Below are 25,839 nucleotides of genomic sequence, written 5' to 3' on the forward strand. Positions count from 1 at the left end.
CTACAGTCAACCTGTGAAACTAGTTGCCAGGGGATGCTGTGAATGTTAGAACTATAACTGGGTTCAAAAAAGAACTAGAAAAGTTCCTGAAAGATAGGCCCATCAGTGGTTATTAGCCAAGACGGTCAGGGATGCAAACCCATGCTCTGCTCCCTACACATTGGTTGCCAGAAGCTGGTATTGGACAACAGGGGATGGATCACTTGATGGTTGCTTGTTCTGTTCATTCCCTCTGAAGTACTTGGCATTGGCCACTGGATACTGGGCTAGATGGACCATTGATCTGACCCAGTTTGGCTGTTCTTAAATATTAGAACAAAAATAAGCATAAAGAAAATCTGAAATAGGTCTAATAAAATGCAGCTTGGCCAATTAATCACACATCTCCCTACCTCTGAGATTTGTTGCTTTAATCCTAGGACTTCAAATTGGGCCTGATCCTATGAGACTCTGAGCTCCTTGTGGGAGGTACTGATTGTTCTTTAAGGATCTGGAGGGCTACTGTAATCCACATGCCTAATAGGGAGATATGTCTTGAAGATATCTATGGGAGAGGGTAGGAATGAGTTGTGTCTGGATCACTGTTGCTAGGCAGATGCACAATTAGCTCTCCACACTCAGAAGTTTCTGGAATTGGGTGAGGCAGTTTTGGGTATGCTCAATAGGTTCCCTGTTGCTGGACTCAAATTCCATGAGGCAAGCAGTCAGGGCAGACGCTTTGCAAAAGGCCACATGCACTGTGTGGGTTGGGAGAAGCTGAGCCACAGGAGCAGAAAGCAGGCTGTTTTCCCCCTAACTCTAAAGTATTTTGCAGCAGGTTAATTATATTAACCCTACAAAAGGGAAGCCCCTAATTATAAAGGGAGATATACCTATCTCATAGAACTGGAAGGGACCTGAAAGGTCATTGAGTCCAGTCCTCTACCTTCACTACCAGGACCCAGCACTGTCCCTGACATATTTTTGCCCCAGACCCCTAAATGGCCCCCTTATGGATCAAACACTCAATGCTGGGTTTAGGAGGCCAATGCTCAAACCACTGAGCTATCCCTCTCCCTGCAGTGATAATTATAGAAAAGGAAAATTGGGAAGGGAAACTTATTTCTTTTATTTTACTTTTATAACTGGAATGTTATTTGATTTTAGCCAAACTAATTTATTTAAATTGTCTCAGTGTGATTCACCAACTCTTCTTTAAATATGATGCTGGGGAAAGAATCACTTTCATATTGCTATTCTCAGTTTGTATTTTTCTTGTAACAGGTTTTTTTCCCCTATATACTTCAACTGAGTGGTAGGTTAATTAGTCAGCTGACTAGTTAACTGAATAATTTCAACAGAGGAGGAGGAGGAAGAGTCTGCATGGAATCCAGTTGGAAGTTTCTAGAAGACACTGGAAGACAAGAGAAGAGAAGATATTGTTGCAGTGTTTTTGACTGAACAGACTATAGATTTTGGTCAGCCAAGACTGTAACTGAGACTCATGTGAACTCAACCTAAGCTTTTGGGAACTCTGAGTTACTTCTCCCTGTGTTTCTCTAGCAACTGACCTGTTTAGATTTAATTTGTTTTCTTTATTTATGTTTACGTGTAACTGAGGAGATAGTATATGGATTATGAAGTAGTCTTATGTTATAGAAATTAAGTTATTATTTTTCTGTTTCTTTATCATTATAAGATTTTATGAAGTTGGTATTTAAGAATTAAGTTACGGTAATTCATTTTGCTCTTTTTGGACTTAATTGTAGGGAGGCTGACCCTGTGCAATCCTTGCTGAAAATCCTCAGTGACTGAATTCTGGGTCTCCATGTGCATTACTATGGGAGTTGGTTTTAGGCAGTAGGAAAAAGGCAGTGAAGTAAACTCTAGTCCACTCAAAGTTTACAAATTGCACCTGAACAGACAAGGACTTGAGGATTGCTCAGAGTTCACCTCTTATTTCTTTTTGAGGAATATTGCAGCAGTTGCTTATGAAAGAATTTAGTGTTACTGAATATAGTAATTGAATTTGTACACTGTATTAATATTGTTAAGATAATGGAAACTTGTGCACAATTTGGGTTAGATCACTATGGGACCATTTTGATCAGTGACGTGTCCGCTCATTGTACAGCAGAAGTTAAGAGGGCTGTTAGGAATTTTGGTCATGTAACTAATATAAGGCAGGTGAACAAAAAGATATGATATTTTTTTAATTTGAAGACGCTGTGTCTGTGATGCACATAGGGAGGAACTGTGTGTTGTGGAAGCTAGAGCAGAAATGGGATGAGACTCATATTCATTTTGAGGTTTTGCCATTTATATCCACTGGTTCTGTGCCCAGAGTACCTCAGTGCAGGGATCAGGGATATTCACTGTATTTTGACACAGGGTTCAAGACTGGGACACAGGATGTGGTTACACTTGTGGGTGATAGACTAGGTGGTTAACAGATTCTACACCTGTTACGGACGGAGGTCCAGTAGGAGTTTCTGCGCCTGCTGTGAGTCTCCCTCTTGACATGCAACATCTTTGTTAGATCAGGTGCTGAAATCTACCAGTGGAACTGTGACTGATGTGGAATTTAAACTGAAATGTTTTTTGGTAATTCACCCAGACCCCGTGGAGAAATAGATTATTTTACCTGGTGAGCATAAGTCAAAGTGATATAGAAGATAATGAAATTTCTGACATGGGTCCAAACCATCGCAGTCGTCTTTCTTGATTCTTCTGTAACAGCTTTATTTCTTGCCTTAGCCATTTTTTCTCTCTTCATTTTTTATTTTTGTAGTCTTTAAACTCTCAAGTATTGTCTTCTGCCAGGTTCTAGTTCTTTGTCTCAGGGTTTGATCTTTACCTCTTTCTCTTGTCTTCCAATTGTCACATTTTTTGTCTTCTCTCTTTTTATCTTCCCAATCTACCTTGTCATTTATTCTCTGTAAATCCTCCTTGGTCAACGCAATGAGGTCAATATCACCTGCGAATCTAAAGTTATGCTCTGTTCTACCACATAATATGACTCCTCCTGTTTCATCTCTCAATGCTACAGCCATTACTGCCCCCAGTACTCAGTTAAACAAATCTGGTGATAGCATGCATCCTTGTCTAACTCCTATGGTCATCCTGAACCATTCCATCTTGTGTACTCTCACCTTATACACTGTCTTGTTGTAGATGTTTTCTGTCAGCTTGATCAGTTTTTTGGGCATGCCCTACATTCTTATAACTTGCTACAACTCTTTCTGACAAATGCTATTGAAAGCCATCTTGAAGTCCATAAAGTAATTGCAACAGGTTCAGTTGTGTTCTATGTACTTCTCCAATATCTGTATTATCACAAATAAGTGATCTGTTGTACTTCATCCTGGTCTGTATCCTGTCGGTTCCTCTGTAAGTGCCACATCTACATATCTCTTCATTCACCTCAGCAATGTCTTGGTGAATGTTTCTCCCAGCACATCCGGTAATCTGATTCCTTTGCAGTTCTTGCATTCACTTTTACCTCCTTTTTTATAGACTGGTTCTATTATCACTTTCCCCGATTCATTCAGCATTTGCTCTTGTTCGTAAATCTTGATGGACAGTTTGTGCATCACCTTTACTGTATGTTCCTCACCTGCTTGCAGCACCTCTGTGGTTGTCAATTCCCAGCACCTTTTTCTTTTAAACTTTCTATTAGGATCTTTATTTCTTCTAAGAATTTTGATATCTGCTGTCCCTCATTTGTGCTGGGAAGTTTCTCCAGGACCACTTCAATCTACTCAGGTTCTGCACATTGTACAACTGTTCAAAATTTCTTTCCATTGCTTATTCTTTGCTTGTTCATCCTCAATTACTTGTCCATGATTGTTTTTCATCGCTGACATCTTCACCTCATGTCTCATTCAGTTCTCTTATCTTGTGATACAACTGTGTTGTACTTCTCTTCACACAATTTTCTGCTTTGTATATCCAGGTGTTTGTCTCTCTCTGCTTTCTGTTTGATCTCTTTGGTCAGCCTTCTGTACTTATCTCTTAGACTTACAACCTCCTATTCTCCTTCATCATCCTATGCTTGTCACGCAACTGCAGCACTTCAACCATTATCCAATTGGTTTCTTTGTAGTCCAATACTTGTTCAGTCACACTCATAATCCCATTTCATATACTTTTACATGTCTCGTCAACAGTCATTTCTTCTTTCACCAAAGATTTGCTGAGGACTTCACATATATGTGTACTTTTATAGCTGCACTGGATTTGATACTGAATCTCGCTTTCAACATATGAGTAGATAAATGCCATAAGAGGCTGGCTTACCTTTGGCTTTAGAACAAATGTAACTCTGTCCTGGCATCCACCATTTTCTTTTCTTGATGTCATTATCCTATGTTCATCATGATACAATTCTCCTTCCCAACTCATTTTGCATAGACTGATGATTTCTCATAATGTTCAACTTATGCATCATTACTGCAAGTGCTCCAGCCTGGATCAACTTGTGAGCAGGCATAACGCTGTCCTAACGGATGGCTATAAGCACAGTTGGCAAAAAGACTGTCCATGAGCATCACATGGAATTGTTTATGGCACAGTAGTTAAGACATTCAAATTGCTGTCTGTTCTGAGTTATGGGCCAGTGAAAACAAGCTATCCGGCTATTGATGGATCCACTTCCTATATACATATATATATAAAATGCTTGTTCATCCACATGAAGACAGTTCTGAGTCCTGGTGAATTGGTGGTTAGTGTTTCATGCAGCCGCACATTGCCATTTATCAGTTCTTCTGGCTTCCCATGAGAACTCTCCTGAGGTAACTGAAATAAGGTTCTTTATTGTAGCTGACTTTCTGAAGAACAGAACAACTTTGTGAGAACACAGTGCCCTGCAGATTTATGAGCGTTAAGATGTACTGAGTGATTGATGTTAGATTTTCAGATGCTTTTTCTGGATGTGGTGAATTATTGATTGGATTTGTTATTCTCAGTCTCTTCACAGTTGACCCTGGGTCAATTCATTGTAGGGCAGGATTTGTTTCACCAAAGTCCATTACAGGAGTCAAAGATGACCTTGTCTCCCCTTAAGGTCAGGTTCAGTTCTGTTTTCCAAAACAATGTGAGATATTATACAAGAAAGTAGTTTTTCCTCTATACAATCACATTAAGGTACTCTTAGCAATTCATATTGCTGCAGCTTAATAAATCATTATGAAGCAATAATTATGTAAGCTGGTGCAACTCCTATTGACTTCATTATGATTCCTATCCACTTACACCAGGGTTGAATTTGGCTTATAATTTTATTTTTCTTTAAAATGCAGGGAAGGAGTGTATGAGGGGAAGTCAGAGTATTATCAGGAGAAAGGCATAGGAAGGGAAGGTAGAGGTAATTGGTTTTGTGTCTTTCCAATGATTCTTCTGAAAAAGAATGTATCGTGTCTATGGATTTCAGCATGCGTAGAAGATAGGAATAAGAAAAAAACAATTTCAGGGGAATTTTGGACATTTCTGACCAGCTCAGAGTGGTGTCATATCTATAATAATGGTACATTAGTGTCCACAAAATACACAGATCAAACTGTTTTCTTTATTTGTGAGTTTCATTATTCCATTCCATAATAAAAATAAGACAATCCAGAAGCTATCAGTATATTCGGGAAATTAACAGAAGCCAGACTGGGAGTCAGGAATCCTGATACATTTTCCTTACTCTTTACTGTTGTATGACCTTAGGTAAGTTACTAAAGCGAAAATTTCCCCCAAGTGTCCACAAATGTTGAGTTTCTTGGTTTCAGGGTGCCTTATTTAAGGCATATAGGGGCTCATTATCGGGGTGCTAAGCACCTACAGCTCCATTTGAAGTCAGTGAAAGCTACAGGTGCTCAGTATCTATGAAAATCAGATTCTAAGTGTTTCAAGTTTAAACTCCCAAAATTAATGCACCCAGAATTAGCAGACACTTCTGAAAATTTTGGCTTAAACATCTCTTGTGGCTCAGTTTCACACATTTCTCAGATTGGGATAATACTAACCTGACTTGGCGGGTTATCTTGAGACTTAATGAATATTAATCAAGTACTTCAAAATTATCATAAGAGATTTACTATAAAAGAGAAAAGTAGTATTACCCTTCTCAGTTAAAGTCACGTGGTTTCTGACTACATCCAGATTACCAAGAAAATCCATCATTCAGTCAGTCACTGCTGATCGCATACTAAATATATTTATGTACAATTCTGACAAACTGACGGAGATATTGTGACACAAAGGTCTTCTGTAGATAACTTGTTTTAAATAACAAAATCATTTCCTTTTATATCAACTTCATGTCACCTCAGCAAAGTAGATGTATTATGCCATTTTTGCTCAACTATATTGCTGATATGATTATTCTGCTTGATTATAAGCATTGTTTTTATTTTCTGTCCCCACATTTGTTTTTCATAGCTCAGCTCCTGCAGGAACCCTTGCTATTTATGTATAGCTGGACAGCATTGTCTATAAATATAGTGTAAGGAATACTCATGCATGAGTAAGGAGATAAGCTAGATGACCTAACCGGTCTTTTCTCTCTCTAATTTCTAAGATACTATGAATATAAAGTGGTTCAGCTGCTCAGATACTTTTCTTCCATAATCTCATCTGTGAAATATATTGTGAAGAGCTCTGGATAGCTGTCCTAATAATCTGATCATTCATCTTCTTTAGGATTATTTTCTCATAAGAAGTATGAGTAATCCTGATCCCAAATCTTCATGTTCCATTTGAAATGTATTACTCCAGAGTTAATTGCTCAGCAGCTTGACAGAAATATATGGATAGTAAAATAATTGATGTGTATTTCCCTAGATCATCATTATCCTCTTGCATGTATAGAAATAAGAACACTCCAATTTGCTGTGCTTCATTTCCTCTTGGTGCAAACAGTAATGCTAATTCCTTATACCATTTGTACTGTCCTAGCTAGGTGTGTCCCTTTGCATAGTCTTAGCCACTTCCCTGCCTTATGTCTTCATTCAACTTTCTCTTCATTTCTTTTGCTTGGTGTCACTATTGATACATGTTCATCTAGATGTCTTTTCTGCAGAGCTCCCATTGCTCTCCTCTGCTCTCTACAAATGCCACCTCTGTTCATTTCTACTCTTTTCTCGTTGTGCTGAAGGACAAACATCTGTTGTTACCTTGTCCCCATTTGTCATCTTGTTTTCTACCAGCTCGTTTCCCTCTAGATTACACTAGATTGCTGACATTATATTGCCTCATGTCTTCTATAATCCTAGAAATGTAATGGGGATAAACATCTCAAACAGTCACATAAATCTTTTTGAAGTTTCATTCTTGGCTTTACTGCAATTTGGAGATCATTTTAGGACCTTTGTCTCCTTTCACAGAACTTTCATCCACCTCTTCACCACTGGAAATATCACAATACCTGAACACTTCACTTCTCACAGGCTATGGATAAGAGTTGGAGTCTGTTTCTTAGTGATTGATTTCATATGCTCAGCTTTTCTTCATGTCATCTTCCAAGAGGGTGTTTTTTTTCAGTAAGTGATTGCTGTTATGAGTGTTGATGGGATTTGAGATGAAACACAGTTTCATGCTGGTAATGAGAGCTGCTGGACTTGAGCCAGTAGCAGCTTTTATTTTAAATCATTTTTTTAATTTACTGAATGTACCCATGAATATGCCGCTTATCTTGAGCAGCCTACTGTTTGGATAACTTTTGTACAGCACCGGGTAGAGCACTGACAGCAGGTGTTCTTGACTAATTTATAGATCTTAGAGGTTTTTCCTCTCTCAAGTTTTCTTGTGTTGAAGTTAAAGCATTGCTCTTAAGTTAACAAAAAATGTTTTTCTGGATCTGCTTTCTAATTTGGTAGCCTGTTCTGGTTATTTAGCACTTTGCTATAACATGCTCCTCAGGAAAAGTTCGAATGTTGTGCCATAGGGTCACTATAACTGCTATAAAGAGTAAACAAATACTAGCTGTAACATCCCTTATTTAGCCTTGGTGTGCGTATAGAAATTTATCTTACTTGCACTATCCCTTTCCAACACATGTGAGGAGATACAAATCAATAGGCAGTAACAGCCAGATCAATCCAATGCTCAGGACAAAATGCAGTTATTTCATGTGAGACTTCTACAAGTGAGGAAGTGACATGCTCAGTCTCTACAGGTCTCATAAAATTAGACATGCATAGCCATGAAATGGCCTATCTGTGCATTTGTACTGTGCACCCCTGGCTGCAGTTGTACATGCCACGAAAGCACTCTGGATGGCTGGGGCAGCATCAAGCACATCCAAGTCAGATATCAGAGGGGTATCCGTGTTAGTCTGGATCTGTAAACGCAGCAAAGAATCCTGTGGCACCTTATAGACTAACAGAAGTTTTGGAGCATGAGCTTTCGTGGGTGAATACCCACTTCCTCAGATGCATCTGAGGAAGTGGGTATTCACCCACAAAAGCTCATGCTCCAAAACTTCTGTTAGTCTATAAGGTGCCACAGGATTCTTTGCTGCTTTATCCAAGTCAGAGTTGCTATTTAGGGATTTGGGAAGAATAGAGAATAGAAAGCATGATAAACCTCTTTTCATCTTTACACAAATAATGGCTACAACTAATTATTAGTGGGGCTTAGTCTCACTAGCCCCTAGTCACCAGCCCCCACTAGATTATCCTGTGCATGCAAGGCAGCTGCTACTACATTCTGAGCAGAGCAAATCAGGAAAAGAATGGGACTGGAAATACTGCAGTTGCAGTTACAGCAATTGTTTGTGATAAAGAGAGAATCTCACCAGCTGCCAGGGAAAAATGCGATTTTTAGGGTAGTTGGCATAAACGGTTAGTAATCCCTGATTTAACTCCAGCTACACAGACAAGGAAGAATGAGCTTTCTGAATTAAGCAGGTCTTCACTGAAGGGAGTGTCTCTGGAGAAATCCTCTATGCAGCAAAGTGCAGGATATCTTACAAGAATTACTCTTTTCCCCTTACATTTTTTCTAGCTTAATTTATTGTTGCTGAAAGGTGTCAGGCTTATTATTATTATTCGTAGTGGTTCCAAAAGGCCTGTGAGGATCAGGGCCCATTGGACAGATGTATTGTACGAGATAGACATCACAATGAAGACTAGAGTCCTTTATCCAAATAGCAGCTATGGCACTAGTGTGAAGTCCCTACACACTGCCACACCAATATGTCTCAAGATTATTAAAGGGACCAAATCTAGGGGACAGGAGTTCAGTCCATGGCCTCTCTGTTGAGACTTCTAAGAATCAAGGATGGATTTATGAATAGGGCCCAGTGAATAAATAAGTTTTGGAGGCTCCCAGTAGCTAGGCCCTCTGTGAGTGATGAAACATCTGTTGGGGAAATAATGCCTTCTCTCATTTCTTTCCTTTAAGTCTATTTAACACACTGAAGCTAAAATTATCTTCATTGCCTGATACTCTGTATCCCATTATAAAGCCCTTGATCTATCCATTCCCATGAAAATGAGATATTTATATGTTGAGATTCTAGATTCTCATTGCATCTGCCCAGAATTCTAAAGGATAACATACAAAATGTAACAAAAGGAAAAAAGATAGCATTAGAAAAAATATATGCAACAGACAGATATCTGTGAAATTCTTATAAACTACAAACTGGATACATAAAAAGGTGAAACTCTGAAAGATGTCGACAGGAGGAAAACAACACATAGCAGACTGTAATAAAAAAAGAAAAATTAAGTCAGATCTCCAACAGGGAAAATATACTTCAGAACCAGCCATAAACACAAATAGAACTAAAGCAATCACTGTTCATCAGATAAAAAGCAGAATTTGAATTGCATGAAAGAAGTTTTGCATTTGTCAGGAGTTTCATTGAACAAAACAAGTTAACCCACCAAAATATTTCTCTGTCTTGAAGGAAACACAACCTATGAGGTGAGTAGTATTAATTGAATGGGGCAGTAAATGGTAGGGACCGTTATTAATAATCCCATCCAAATAAAGGACTAGGGGTGGGGGGAAGCAGCCAAGCTAATTGCTGGTGCCCCCTTGTGGCAGATGTCCAAAGCAGGTACTCCATAGGGAGGGGATACAGTGATCAGATAAGTGGTTGGGTAAAGGATTTAAAGGAGCTGTTTGTTAAAGAAGCGGAATGGGGGTGGGTGGGTTGGGGTGTCTAGACTGCATGGCTGTGAACCAACCTGCCCCCGCTCCCTTTATAGCCCACTTTAATCCTCATTTGGGGGGGGGGGGAATGGTAAGGTCCCAGCAGTGGGTTGGCTGGGGACCAGGATGGAAAAAATCAGGGGAGGCTGACGGAAGCCCCCACGTAGCTATTGAAATGATCATGGAGTTACCTGCACTATACACTTTTATCTGCCAGGTAGTTGCAGCCATCTAATAATAAAGTTAAGGCCTAATTAAACCACATCCAGTGTATCCTGTCTTTATTCCGGTATAGCTGGACAATGTTCATACTTAAAATCTTTCTCCTAAGACTAATATTATAATGTAGGGTATTAGCTTGTACCCAGGAGAATTATAGTTTACTGGGTTGTGCAAGTGCATGATTCCCTTTGATATCATAGTGTGGCCCTGATAGTGTGCTAATGCTGCTCCCAATCTTCCTCTTCTGGTTCCATATAAATACCCGTTTACCGGATAGTGGGTTTGTGACATTACATGAAGGACATCCCTTTAACAAGTCATTATTGAGTGACAGAATTGTGACATTACAATGGCTTGGTGAAGCTGTGTCTGTACCTGAGGTTGAGGGATGAGGGACACATGAGACTATTTTATATAGATAAATATATTTAACATTTTGTTATGTATCAATACAGTAATTTGCCCTTGTCAAGAGTGATCTTGCAATCTAAGAACATTTGCATGTTAGTGCCTATGGTGTACTGTAAAATGGGAATTTATAATGGAGTCTTGTGGCTTTAAGAGCCAACATGCAGTAGCAGTATCTCTGAGATACACCTGTAAAGGAGAGCTTTATTAATAATTGCTGATTTGTTCCCAATTATAAGGTAGATATACAATTGTTACAATTACTTACCTCATTTGAAGTTACAGTGTGAATCATCTCAATGTCATCCATCTCACATTTATCTTTGCATAAATGTCATCATTATGTATAGAGAGACAAGGTGGGGGAGGTAATATCTTCTGCTGGACCAACAGAAGTTACACACTTAGCCACTCCCTCAGAATTTGGTCCTAAAAAGATATTACCTCACCCACCTTGTCTCTTTAATATCCTGGGATCAACCTGGCTACAGCTACACTGCATAACATTACGCATACACATCTAGACAAATTCTGGTCCCACTCAAGGTAATAGGAAAAACTCCCATTAACTTCAGTGGGAGAAGGATTTGCTTGATTATGGGTAATGATGTTGCATCTGTTTAAAACTATGTTTTTTATTTCACACAAAATGTAAACTGAACTTTAAATTACTAAGATACAGTGACACCACTCAAAGGAAGAATGATTTGGTGGCTATGGCACTGGGCTATGACTCAGGAGAGCAGGATTCAGTTTGCAGCTCTGCCACAGATGTCCTTGGTAAGTCACTTAATCTCTCAATACCTGAGTTCCACATCTGTGTAATGGCGATTGTACAGCCTTTCTCCCACTGTTTGGGTGAAATTCTGGCTCTGTTGAAGTCAATATTAATTTGCCATTGATTGCCATTGGGGTTAAGATTTCACCTTTTGTATTTTTAGTTTATATAAGTTGTGATCCTGCAAAGACCAACACACGTATTTAACTTTGCATACTTTGAGTAGTCCCACTGAAGTCACCTAGGTGCTACCATAAAACAAATACATAACCATAATAATAATCAAAGCATATTCACTTCCTAAAACAAATGTAAAGGGAAGGAGAGACCTGAAACTTACCACATACTGGGATTCAATTCTAGCTGATGATAAGAGTCAAAGTCATCTCGTAGGATAATGCTGTCACTATGCATTTCAGCTAAAAAAAAGAAATAAAGCACTGTAGGAAAGAATTCCAGTGTAATGGTCCATTTTGCTAACCAACCCTGACAATGTGTTGCCTTACCTAGAGCAAAAGTATTTCAAAATTGTAATGTAAAAAGAACAAACCTAATAAATCAAACATCAGCTTTAAGAATATAAGTGTTGTAATGCAGGATTTTCCGGGGGAAAGTTTCTTATGGTAGTGGTCTGGTCTCAATTCATTCACTCTGGATGTAATATAAACACACAGATTTTATAGGATTCAAAACAAATGTTTTAAGGGACTGTGCTCCAAACTCCCCTTCACACTGAATCTTGTTTCTAAATACAGAGTTGGAAAAATTCCTGCATTGACAGAGAGATGGACTAGATCAGGGGTAGGCAACCTATGGCACATGTGCCGAAGGCGGCATGCTAGCTGATTTTCACACAACCTGGGTCCTGGCCACCAGTCTGGGCGGCTCTGCATTTTAACTTAATTTTAAAAACCTTATTTACTTTACATACAACAATAGTTTAGTTATATATTATGGACGTATAGAAAGAGACCTTCTAAAAACGTTAAAATGTATTACTGGCACACGAAACCTTAAATTAGAGTGAATAAATGAAGACTCGGCACACCACTTTTGAAAACTTGCCGACCCCTGGACTAGATGATCTAACACAGGGGTGGCCACCTGAGCCTGAGAAGGAGCCAGAATTTACCAATGTATATTGCCAATGAGCCACAGTAATACGTCAGCAACCCCCATCAGCCTTCCCCCACCCCGCCACCTCCAGCACATCGGCAGCCCTGCCAATCAGCACTTCGCCCTCCTGCCTGCTGCAATCAACTGTTTTGCAGTGTACAGGTGGCTCTGTGATGGAGGGGGGAGGAGCAAGGGTGCAGCAGACTCAGGGGAGGGGACAGGAAGGGGTGGGAGCCTTGGGGTAAGGGCTGTAGTGGGGGCAGGGCCTGGGGTTGAGCAGTGGAAAGTTGGCACCTGTAGCTCCAGCCCCGGAGTCAGCACCTATGCAAAGAGATGCATATTAAATTCCGAAGAGCTGCATGCGGCTCCGGAGCCACCTGTTGGCCACCCTGATCTAACAGGTATTTTACATCTCTAATGTCCATAGACTTGACTCTGGTATGACACAAGTTATTCAACAGTGTAAATCCACTGAGTTCAATGGAGTTACTCTGGATTACATTAGAGTAAGTAAGATCAGAATCAGAATCCATGATTCTTAGTCTCCTGTGAAGGTACTTAGGAGTATATTAATAGTTAGTGATGTTAATTTTTTTTTACATACTGCTCTATAAGCATTGAACACCAGTTTTTCCCCTAGATTTGCTTTGTGGACCAAATACAGTATATTTCTGCTCAAATCAAACTCTCTGTGGTTTTCAGCCTTTATGTTTACCATTTCTCTTCTGTCATTTTGGAAAAGTTATGCTGACATAAATGGACAGATATCCTTGATACCCTTTGTCATGCTGAATAGTGTAGTACTCCACAGATAGTCCCACTGAAGGGAATGAGACCACAGTGGAATACGGTACTACTCAGCGGGAGCAAGGGTATCAGAATCTGGGCCAAACTGATAAACACATGATGGAAAAGCCTTCAATGCATTCCCACATTTTAAACGTTTTGGAAATGATAAGCCTGATCCTGACATCACATGGTTTTACATCAGTATAACTCCAATCACTTCAGCGGTATTATTCCTGATTAACATTTGTGCAAATGAGATCATTATTAGACTCTACGGGCATATCCAAAAACGCTTTTTTTAAAGCCAGCAACAAGTATGATCACTGGAGAGTACTGAACATTGGGACACTCAGCCTTATAGTCATGGAGGTCTCTCTTTTTTAAGATCTATTTTAGGACTTGATAGGCCACTCTTTCAGAGCATTGTCTAGTCAATCCAGCACAGCTATATAAGGCAAAATGGACTGCAAACAACTGTGTCCATGTTCAGAGGTACCTACACAGAGTGACACCTGTTAGGTCCATCTCTCAACCGTGTTAAACAGAACACACAAAACTAGTCAGAAAATAATCTGTTTTGATATTCAGTCAGATCAGGAATTTAACTAGACCACAGAACACTTGTTTCTTTTTCTTTTTGTTTTCAAATAGCACATAAAGCCAGACAGTGGCCTATTGCTCCTGTACTGACATAAAAGAGTAATAAGCAGGCTAATGTGCCCCTTACTCCCTAGTGCCAGTGTGTCATGCCACATGGATTGGAAGGAGTGGGAGTGGATGGAGTCTTGACTACCCTTCCCACAATTTACCCAGCAACACAGTTAATGCAGCAGGTCAGGAGTTGTACGCTTCCTCATGTATAGATCTTCTGTAGTTTGCTCCCTCCCTGAAGCAGCAGGAAAAACAGGTGCACAATCTTCCTACCGGGCTGCTCCAGGGATGGTGCAAGAGCACAGTATCTCTTACTACAGGCTCAATCACAAACTGATAATCTAGCCTATAATTAGAGAGGCAAGTTATGAGACACCATGTATTCATGTTGCAAGAACTCAGAGCCAATAAGCAAGTGGCAATGAAAAAATCATGATAAATAGCAAACCAACCAGAACTAGATTTAATTTGATCTCTTTTAAATGAGTCTCATATTTATTTGAATTTCTCCAAAGCAACAATTTCTATATGATTTTACAGGTTATTTATGTATAAAAAGCTAGTGATTTCAAGTTATGACAATAATAGTAAACACTTTTACACATACCTAGATGAGGATGCAATGAGGCTTCTGTCGGAGCTGAGGAAAATAAAGACAAATAATATGTGAATTTTGACTAAAATAGGAATTAAATACTGTATTTAAATTCTGTACAGTGTAAAATATCTTGTAATAGCATACATGTTATTAAGTCAATTATACTGAAGTTTTAATTTATGAAGAACAGGGTATAAATTAAATAATATGATAAAAACAAACATCTAGAAAATGATGGTAGAATTGTTTTCTACTTAAAAGTCAATAAGTACACTAAATAACAGTTACAAGCAGTTTTACCTGTAGACAAAGAGAGAACATTTTAAAGTGGGGCTAGGAGACATAACTAGAAATAATTGGAAGATATTAATATAGGAAAAAATTAAGTTGAATATCAGCAAAAAATTCCTGAGATTGAGATCTGTTAGATTATGGAATAGTTGCCCATGATAAGAAGCAAAAGAACACACTCTTGGGTCATTTAAACTTCACTATACTGTACAAAGAAATGCAAAATAATATTATAAGGGCTGACTTTGGCCCTGATTCAGCAAAGCACGTAATAATACGTTTAACATTAAGCAAGTGCTTAAGTACTTTGCAGAATTATGCCCTTCATAGGCCTTTTCCATCTGTGATTTCCATCATACAATAAAATATATTTTAAAAATCCAGTGCATGGTTGTGGCCTATGTGAAATTTAAAAATCTTATGAGATTTTGATCTTTTACTAACACTATATAATGATAATCCGAACCTAAAGCAGAGAAGATTCAGCATTTGTTCCTCCTACCACAGAGACAGACTAGGCAGCTGAATCTGAGCATTCTTATCCAGAAAGCATGTAGAAAACTCCTTGCAGAGAGGAAGAGCTTGACTCTTACTATAGAAACATCCTGAATTAACCACGTTGTTCACCACATGGAAAAATTTTGCAGTTTGGGACTTTGCTGATACAATGGTAGAGGAAAATCAATCTTTCTTCATTTGCTGTTGTCATAAACAGATAGCTAAGGGTTAATGTCTCTTTCACCTGAAGCACCTGACCAGAGGACCAATCAGGAAACCGGATTTTTTCAACTTTGGGTGGAGGGATTTGAGTGTCTTTGTCTTTGTTTCTGGCTGCCTGCTTTCTCTGAGCTTTGGAGAAGTAGTTCTACTTTCTAGTCTTCTGTTTCCAAGTGTAAGGACAAAGAGATCAGATAGTAAGTTATATGGTTTCTTTTCTTTGGTATTTGCATGAATATAAGTGCTGGAGTGCTTTGATTTGTATTATTTTTGAATAAGGCTGTTTATTCAATATTCTTTTAAGCAATTGACCCTGTGTTGTATCATCTTAATACAGAGAGAACATTTGTACTTATTTTTCTTTCTTTTTATATAAAGCTTTCTTTTAAGACCTGTTGGAGTTTTTCTTTACTTCAGGGAAATTGAGTCTGTACTCACCAGGGAATTGGTGGGAGGAAGAAATCAAGGGGAGATTTGTGTGTTGGATTGCTAGCCTGACTTTGCATTCCCTCTGGGGGAATAGGAAAGTACTTTTTGTTTCCAGGATTGGGAACAGAGAGGGAGATTCACTCTGTTTGGATTCACAGAACTTGTGTCTGTGTATCTCTCCAGGAGCACCTGGAGGGGGGAAGGGAAAAGGATTATTTCCCTTTGTTGTGAGACTCAAGGGATTTGGGTCTTGGGGTCCCCAGGAAAGGTTTTTCAGGGGGACCAGAGTGCCCCAAAACACTCTAATTTTTTGGGTGGTGGCAGCAGGTACCAGGTCCAAGCTGGTAACTAAGCTTGGAGGTTTTCATGCTAACCCCCATATTTTGGACGCTAAGGTCCAAATCTGGGACTAAGGTTATTACATGAGTGGCAGCTGGTGGGAGATAGACAGAACCCAGAAGCCAGTAGAAATATTATATTTTTCTTTTCTCTGCTAAGGGCTTTTTAGCAGAGAGAAGCAGTTGGTTTTAAAAGGGAACCAGAGAGAATTTTTTTTTCTGCTCTCTCTCGCAGTTTGTGGCTTGCATGTTAAGGGTCTTTTGTCATGCAATAGCCCTCCCATTAGGAGGCAAGTACCGGCACTTATATGCATGCAAATAAAGTGGTTTTTCTGGTTTCCCTTCATTGAACATTAGCTAGAGAGAGAAAAGAAAAATTAACTAAAGGCACTGTTGCTAGGCAGACTTCAGGAGGCAACAGAGAACCTGCAGTTCAGAAGATAAACACCGGAGGGCACCCCAACACAAGAAAACAGGAACCATGACTTCTAAGGCAAAAATTGACGCCGAAGAACAAATCAAAGAAGCTGAACACAGGCGACAACTGGAAATAAAACAAAAAAAAATGGAAATAAAAAAAAGAAAAGAACAGATCAAAAAGGCAGCACACAAAAAAAAACTAAAAAAAGAAGAAATGGCCTACCGAAGAAAACAAGCAGAAGATAAGTTGGCCCACAGAAGGAAGCAAGAAAAAGAGGAGGCGGCCCACCACCAAGAAATGAAAAAACAACAAAAAGAGAATAAAAAGAAGAAAAAACAGAGAAAACATGAACTGAAGTTGGCAAAAGCTGGGCTGCCTGTGCCAGCCAACCCTAACAACCCGGCACCAAATATTGCTCCACAGCACAGAAAATTTCCCACCTACAAGGCAGGTGATGACACCGAGGCCTTCTTGGAAAATTTTGAAAGAGCCTGTCTTGGGTACAGCATTCCCGAAGACCAGTACATGGTAGAATTGAGGTCACAGCTCAGTGGACCTTTAGCAGAGGTGGCAGCTGAAATGCCTAAGCACCAAATGAATGACTATAAACTTTTCCTAACCAAGGCCAGATACAGGATGGGGATAACCCCAGATCATGCCCGTCGGCGCTTCAGAACCCAAAAGTGGAAACCAGAGGTGTCATTTCCCAAACACGCCTACTACATTGCAAAAAACTATGAGGCCTGGCTAACAGGAAACAACATTCAAACCTTGGAAGAACTGAACCTCCTCATACAAATGGAGCAGTTCTTGGATGGTGTTCCTGAAGACATCACACGGTACATACAAAATGGAAACCCCAAGAATATCGCTGAGGCGGGGAAGATTGGAGCCAAATGGATGGAACTGGCAGAAAGCAAGAAAGCTACTGTCAAGGGGAACGATTACCCCAGGGGGCACACAGACCATAAACCCTACAACCGAGGACAGCCAAAAACCCCACATACCACCCAAGTAAAGCCACAGATACCCTACCCTTCAACCTCACCAGTCTCCAGTAACTCACCTCGGCCCAGTGATCCATCAGATGGAAGATGCTTTAAGTGTAATGAACTGGGACATATCAAGGCCAAGTGTCCCAAGAACACCATGCGAGTGCAATTCATTACACCACCATCACACCAAAGATCCCCAGGCCCGGATGCCTCTCAAATACCCTTGGAACGAAGGGAAAATTTGAGAGTGGGCGGAAAAAAGGTTACTGCGTGGAGAGACACGGGGGCACAAGTGTCAGCTATCCACCAATCCTTCGTTGACCCCAAATTCATCAACCCAAAGGCCAAAGTTACAATTTACCCCTTCATGTCACAAGCTGTAGACTTGCCTACAGCTCAACTGCCTGTCCAGTACAAAGGCTGGTCAGGAATGTGGACTTTTGCAGTCTATGACAATTATCCTATCCCCATGCTACTGGGGGAAGACTTGGCCAACCAGGTGAGGCGGGCCAAGAGAGTGGGAATGGTCACACGTAGCCAAACCAGGCAAGCTTCCAGACCCATTCCTGTTCCTGAACCGTCCACAGAGGCCCCGTCTGTGTTACCAGAGACCCAGACAGAGGTAGTGGACCCGGATTCCATGCCTACCACTGAAACAGACCCAGCACCTCCAGTCCCAGGCCCGGAACTGGAACAGCAACCAGCACCAGCAAGTGCAACCACATCTTCAAACTCAACGCCAAAGGGCGCCAGCGAGCCAAAACTGGCAGAAGCAAAAGACAGCCATACCCAAAAGGCTCAGCCAGAGCCTGAAATGCCCTCAGGTGCACCAGCGGAGAGCGGTTCACCAGCAACGGAAACAACCCCATCACCTACAGCGCTTCCAGAGGGACCAAGCCCAAGTCCACAGTCTGAGGAAGAACTGGTGACCCCAGCCTCAAGGGAACAGTTCCAGACTGAGCAGGAAGCAGATGACAGCCTTCAGAAAGCTTGGGCGGCGGCACGAAGCACCCCACCGCCTCTCAGCTCTTCTAATCGATCCCGGTTTGTTATAGACCAAGGACTTTTATACAAGGAAATTCTTTCTGGTGAACACCGGGAAGAATGGCAGCCGCAAAAACAGTTGGTGGTTCCAACTAAGTACCGGGGGAAGCTCTTAAGCTTAGCCCATGATCATCCCAGTGGCCATGCTGGGGTGAACAGAACCAAGGACCGGTTGGGGAAGTCCTTCCACTGGGAGGGGATGGGCAAGGATGTTGCCAAGTATGTCCGGTCTTGTAAGGTATGCCAAAAAGTGGGAAAGCCTCAAGACCAGGTCAAGGCCCCTCTCCAGCCACTCCCCATAATTGAGGTCCCATTTCAGCAAGTAGCTGTGAATATTCTGGGCCCTTTCCCAAAAAAGACGCCCAGAGGAAAGCAGTACGTACTGACTTTAGTGGACTTTGCTACCCGATGGCCGGAAGCAGTAGCTCTAGGCAACACCAGGGCTAACACTGTGTGCCTGGCCCTAACAGACATCTTTGCCAGGGTAGGTTGGCCCTCCGACATCCTTACAGATTCAGGGTCTAATTTCCTGGCAGGGACCATGGAAAAACTGTGGGAAACTCATGGGGTGAATCACTTGGTTGCCACCCCATACCACCATCAAACCAATGGCCTGGTGGAAAGGTTCAATGGAACTTTGGGGGCCATGATACGAAAATTCATCAACGAATTCTCCAATAATTGGGACCTAGTGTTGCAGCAGTTGCTGTTTGCCTACAGGGCTGTACCACATCCCAGTTTAGGGTTTTCACCATTTGAACTTGTGTATGGTCACGAGGTTAAGGGGCCATTACAGTTGGTAAAGCAGCAATGGGAGGGGTTTACGCCTTCTCCAGGAACTAACATGCTGGACTTTGTAAGCAACCTACAAAGCACCCTCCGACACTCTTTAGCCCTTGCTAAAGAGAACCTACAGGATGCTCAAAAAGAGCAAAAGGCCTGGTATAACAGACATGCCAGAGATCGGTCCTTCAAGGTAGGAGACCAGGTTATGGTCTTGAAGGCGCAACAGGCCCATAAGATGGAAGCCTCATGGGAAGGGCCATTCACGGTCCAAGAGCGCCTGGGAGCTGTAAACTACCTCATAGCATTTCCCAATTCCTCACTAAAGCCTAAAGTGTACCATGTTAATTCTCTCAAGCCTTTCTATTCCAAAAACTTACAGGTTTGTCAGTTTACAGTCCAGGGAGAGGATGCTGAGTGGCCTGACGGTGTCTACTACGACGAGAAAAAAGACGGTGGCGTGGAAGAGGTGAACCTCTCAACCACTCTGGAACGTCTGCAGCGGCAGCAAATCAAGGAGCTGTGCACTAGCTTCGCCCCATTGTTCTCAGCCACCCCAGAACGGACTGAACGGGCATACCACTCCATTGATACAGGTAATGCTCACCCAATCAGAACCCCACCCTACCGAGTGTCTCCTCATGCCCAAGCTGCTATAGAACGGGAGATCCAAAACATGCTACAGATGGGTATAATCCGCTCATCTACCAGTGCATGGGCATCTCCAGTGGTTCTGGTACCCAAACCAGATGGGAAAATACGCTTTTGCGTGGACTACCGTAAGCTAAATGCTGTAACTCGTCCGAACAACTATCCAATGCCACGTAGCGATGAGCTATTAAAAAAGTTGGGACGTGCCCAGTTCATCTCTACAATAAACTTAACCAAGGGGTACTGGCAAGTACCGCTAGATAAACCTGCCAAGGAGAGGTCAGCATTCGTCACCCATGCGGGGGTGTATGAATTCAATGTCCTTCCTTTCGGCCTTCGAAATGCACCCGCCACCTTCCAGAGGCTGGTAGATGGTCTACTAGCTGGACTGGGAAAATTTGCAGTTGCCTACCTCGATGATGTGGCCATTTTTTCAGACTCCTGGCCCGAACACCTACTACACCTGGAAAAGGTCTTTAAGCGCATCAGGCAGGCAGAACTAACTGTTAAGGCCAAAAAGTGTCAAATAGGCCAAAACAGAGTGACTTACCTGGGGCACCAGGTGGGTCGAGGAACCATAAACCCCCTACAGGCCAAGGTGGATGCTATCCAAAAGTGGCCTGTCCCAAGGTCAAAGAAACAGGTCCAATCCTTCTTAGGCTTGGCCGGATACTACAGGCGATTTGTACCACACTACAGCCAAATCGCTGCCCCACTGACCGACCTGACCAAAAAGACCCAGCCAAATGCAGTTAAGTGAACTGATGAGTGTCAAAAGGCCTTTACCCAACTTAAGGCAACGCTCATGTCTGACCCTGTGCTCAGGGCCCCGGATTTTGACAAGCCATTCCTAGTAACCACAGATGCATCTGAGCGTGGTATAGGAGCAGTGCTCATGCAGGAAGCAACAGATCACAACTTCCATCCTGTCGTGTTTCTCAGCAAGAAACTGTCTGAGAGGGAAAGTCACTGGTCAGTCAGTAAAAAGGAATGCTATGCCATTGTGTACGCCCTGGAAAAGCTACGCCCATATGTTTGGGGACGGCGGTTCCAACTACAAACTGACCATGCTGCACTAAAGTGGCTTCATACTGCCAAGGGGAACAACAAGAAACTTCTTCGTTGAAGTTTAGCTCTCCAAGATTTTGATTTTGAAATTCAACACATCACAGGAGCTTCTAATAAAGTTGCTGATGCACTCTCCCGTGAAAGTTTCCCAGAATTCAGTAGTTAAAAAGTGTTCTTAAAATGTAGAAGTCTGTTAGTTATATACTTAGGAGTATATGTAAAGGTGTATGTGTTGTATTAATCTGTTTCTTTTCAAGTTCTAGAAGGAAATCGCCGCCAGTGAGCTTCCCCACTGTCTGCAATTTGGGGGGCGTGTCATAAACAGATAGCTAAGGGTTAATGTCTCTTTCACCTGAAGCACCTGACCAGAGGACCAATCAGGAAACCGGATTTTTTCAACTTTGGGTGGAGGGATTTGAGTGTCTTTGTCTTTGTTTCTGGCTGCCTGCTTTCTCTGAGCTTTGGAGAAGTAGTTCTACTTTCTAGTCTTCTGTTTCCAAGTGTAAGGACAAAGAGATCAGATAGTAAGTTATATGGTTTCTTTTCTTTGGTATTTGCATGAATATAAGTGCTGGAGTGCTTTGATTTGTATTCTTTTTGAATAAGGCTGTTTATTCAATATTCTTTTAAGCAATTGACCCTGTGTTGTATCATCTTAATACAGAGAGAACATTTGTACTTATTTTTCTTTCTTTTTATATAAAGCTTTCTTTTAAGACCTGTTGGAGTTTTTCTTTACTTCAGGGAAATTGAGTCTGTACTCACCAGGGAATTGGTGGGAGGAAGAAATCAAGGGGAGATTTGTGTGTTGGATTGCTAGCCTGACTTTGCATTCCCTCTGGGGGAATAGGAAAGTACTTTTTGTTTCCAGGATTGGGAACAGAGAGGGAGATTCACTCTGTTTGGATTCACAGAACTTGTGTCTGTGTATCTCTCCAGGAGCACCTGGAGGGGGGAAGGGAAAAAGGATTATTTCCCTTTGTTGTGAGACTCAAGGGATTTGGGTCTTGGGGTCCCCAGGAAAGGTTTTTCAGGGGGACCAGAGTGCCCCAAAACACTCTAATTTTTTGGGTGGTGGCAGCAGGTACCAGGTCCAAGCTGGTAACTAAGCTTGGAGGTTTTCATGCTAACCCCCATATTTTGGACGCTAAGGTCCAAATCTGGGACTAAGGTTATTACAGCTGTACAGATATGGTATGGATTAAAAAACACTTTATGCTATAAATGGTCAGACTCAGAACAAGACTTCTGTCACTGACATTGTAGCCATTTTCTCTCCCACATCATTAGATGCAGGATCATCAGTAGATAATAAATACCTGTGAGGACACAGCTGGGGAAGCGGATGTTTAGAAGCCACTGAATTGCTGGTCACTGACACAAGATTATGATAATGTAGTATTAGGTCAATTGGCTGAGCAGGATTTCTCCCCAGTGTCATCTGAATTTAAACAGGTCACTAGCTATTGAGAACAAACCAATAAAATAGGTTCTGTGCTCCAAGTAGAGAGGCTATGTCTACACTGCAAAGTGAAGGTGTGATTGTAACATGGATAGGTATACCCATGTTAACTTTAATTTAGCTATGGCCTGCTAAACCCAGGGTTGTGAGTTCAATCTCTGAGGGGGCCACTTGGGGATCTGGGGAAAAATCAGTACTTGGTCCTGCTAGTGAAGGCAGGAGGCTGGACTTGATGACCTTTCAGTGTCCCTTCCAGTTCTATGAGATAGGTATATCTCCTTATATTATATAATATTTATATTACATTATATTATTAATAACAACAGTGGATGTGGTGGTACAGGCTTCTACACGAGCTAAAAACCAGACTAACAAGCCCTCCAGGGACCCTTTGCAGTGTAGACATACTCTAAAGCTCCTGTTAATGAGCCTTATTGTAAATGAGAATGCAGCCCATGATGTCTTGAAAAATATTGTATTGAAAAAAAAATGCTATCTATGCTTGTGCAATCTTAGTGTCTAAAAATAGTAATGTAGTCAAGGTAGCATGGGCAGCAGTGAGTGGAGTCATGGGCTAGTTGACCGGACCCCACTGGTACATAGGGCAGCTATCCCATGCCACTGCCTGCTGGTGCCTGCATTACCTGCAGCTACATTACTGTTCTTAGTGCACTAGCTCAATGAGAACTATCTCAGGTATGTCTACTCAAACTGGGACTCATACCCCAAGCTCCAAGTGTAAATATAGCCTTAAACACATAAATTCCATTGACTTCCATGTGTCTCTTTGTTTGTGGACAAGGAATTCAGAATTAGGTTCCTAAGAGGTTCAATAAAATAAAAGCACAGGCTTTTCAATTATATACATAACACAAAACAAATCTAGTTGTAACAATGGACTGCCCATTGCACCAAACTGATGATATTTATGCATATTAGCACAACTAATTATTAATTTAAAAAACAAAAGGTGGAGTTAGACAAACACTAAATGTAGAACAAAATACTTTTGTGACAAATAAACATTGTTGAAGGAGACTACATTTTCCACTTCTCTACTGTATCCAAATGCTGATGTATTTTTGCCTCAGGTATCCCTTCACCTAATTTGTCATTCAAATTCCTCAGCTAAAGATGACAAATTACACAAAGGCTATGAATTTACCATTTAATGAGTGATGAATCTAGACTTTCATCTCCCCAGGAATAATTTCTTTATTACATTTTATATTTTATTGCAATACAGCACTGTTTTGACCTTCAGGTATTATAATTAAGGTCCCAAAATGTTATACATTTGGAGCATCACACAAAATTGATTATAGTGGTTTTCTAGCTATTCTCAAATCTTCCCTTTTTATCGGTCCAAAGGATTACTTATTTTAAAGCAATGTAAATTATACACAGGCTGATACTGCACAGCTGAGAGGCAAATTAAGTCTCCTCAAGTTATTTCATTAAAGTTCAACAAAATAGCATATGTTCCAAAACAAAGTAATAATATAGAACCATGAAAAATTCCTACTTATTTTTTAAAAGTATCATAAACTATAATAAACTTGACAAATGATAGGGAAAAAAAGAGTATTTAATATTTATTTAAAATTGTGATTCTCAGTTAACAAATCCCCCTCAGACCCTTCAAGTGGGCAGCTTGAAATGTATATGGCATATGCGTGTGGATTAAAAATGCATATAGCTTCGATGGGGATGACACTCTCTTTTTAAAAAACTATGTAAATGAGTTGATTATACATTATTTAAATAACAATTAATATAAATAATAAATAGTTATAGTGCCTAGACAGTGCTTTACCACACATGAATTGTACCATGCAAATAATAGAGTCACACTGCCCAATAGTGCTTAGGCACGAGCAGGTACAATATAGAACAATACAAGGAAAAGGAGGAGGCTTGCCATACAATGATTGGTAACCTTTTCCAAGTGTAGGGGGCAGCATTGCAGAAGGCACATAGTAAGGAGTGACTGAAGGAGAGAAAGAAAGCTATGCTACAACCATGAGCAAGACAAAAGGAATAAAAGGGAGTGGTGGAGCCAATGAAGTCAAATATATAAGAGAGGACAGAATTACAGAGTCCTTTGAATTAACAGTTTGAATTTTATGTGGACAACAAGTGGAAGCCAGCACAAAGACACAAGTAAGGGGAAGATGTTATTACATCATCAGGAAAGGAACCAGTGTTTTGGATGAACAGGAGAGGAGAGAAATGGGAAAGGGGAGATAAGATAGTGAGAAACTGCAGTAGCTGACATGTTAGCTAAATAAAAGTTGGCACTACCCAGAACTGAACTGCTAACATAACACAAATTAAATGTGACTATGTCCCACCAATGCCAGTGCAGACTAGAGACACCTAAAAGTGGGAAGGCAAAAATGACATGTACAGGAAGGTTCACAGCCTGTCTACAGCAGCAAGTAAACATCAGAGTGTATACAACTCAAAACAGGGTAGGCAAAGCCTATTATAAGGAGCCGCCCATAATCCTCGCTTTTACAAGCAAAATCCTTAGTAAACAAATGGACTTTGTGCCGAGCTCTAATAGCTAACAAATTTAGACTCTATTAGATCAAAAGGGGAAGTGAGGTACTGAGTCATCAGCTCTTCTAGGAAAACGTTTTGCCCAGAATTTCAAACCCAGAGACCGTTAGCTGCAGCACATCAGTTCCTCACAAAGGGGCATATGAATAGATGCTCATGGTATGTTGTGAAGAATATGTAAGACGCTAATCTCCCTCTTTTTTTCCTTAGCAGTTTGACGAAGAACAAAATAAAAAATAATTTTTTTTTCAGACAGCAGCCAGTATTTTCTATTTACTATAAAGAACTGTTTAAACACTGAGGTTGAACCTTTCCCTCCAGAGTATGTTGCCTTAGGATTGCTTTACTTGCATGGACACACAAGTCAAGGAACTCTGTGTCA

The 25,839-nt window shown here is 40.9% G+C and overlaps 1 protein-coding gene and 1 long non-coding RNA gene across 5 annotated transcripts in view; one reads left to right on the top strand and one right to left on the bottom strand.

Moving 5' to 3' along the window:
- Positions 1–8,271, top strand: part of LOC127035944 (uncharacterized) — a 42,682-nt gene extending 34,411 nt beyond the window's left edge. The window contains exon 3 of the long non-coding RNA XR_007769974.1: positions 1,264–8,271. This is a non-coding gene — a long non-coding RNA (uncharacterized LOC127035944). The remainder of the gene's footprint in view (positions 1–1,263) is intronic.
- The window catches only part of RELN (reelin), a 480,031-nt gene that overhangs the window by 261,210 nt on the left and 192,982 nt on the right, over positions 1–25,839 (bottom strand). For all 4 annotated transcript variants that reach the window (XM_050925235.1, XM_050925228.1, XM_050925256.1 and 1 more), the window contains exons 5-6: positions 14,703–14,735; positions 11,880–11,958 (exon numbers count right to left, since the gene is read on the bottom strand). In XM_050925235.1, the coding sequence (XP_050781192.1) occupies positions 11,880–11,958; positions 14,703–14,735 (112 nt within the window). The remainder of the gene's footprint in view (positions 1–11,879; positions 11,959–14,702; positions 14,736–25,839) is intronic.

This window comes from Gopherus flavomarginatus, chromosome 1, assembly GCF_025201925.1.
Source record: "Gopherus flavomarginatus isolate rGopFla2 chromosome 1, rGopFla2.mat.asm, whole genome shotgun sequence".
NCBI classification, from domain to species: Eukaryota; Metazoa; Chordata; order Testudines; family Testudinidae; genus Gopherus; species Gopherus flavomarginatus.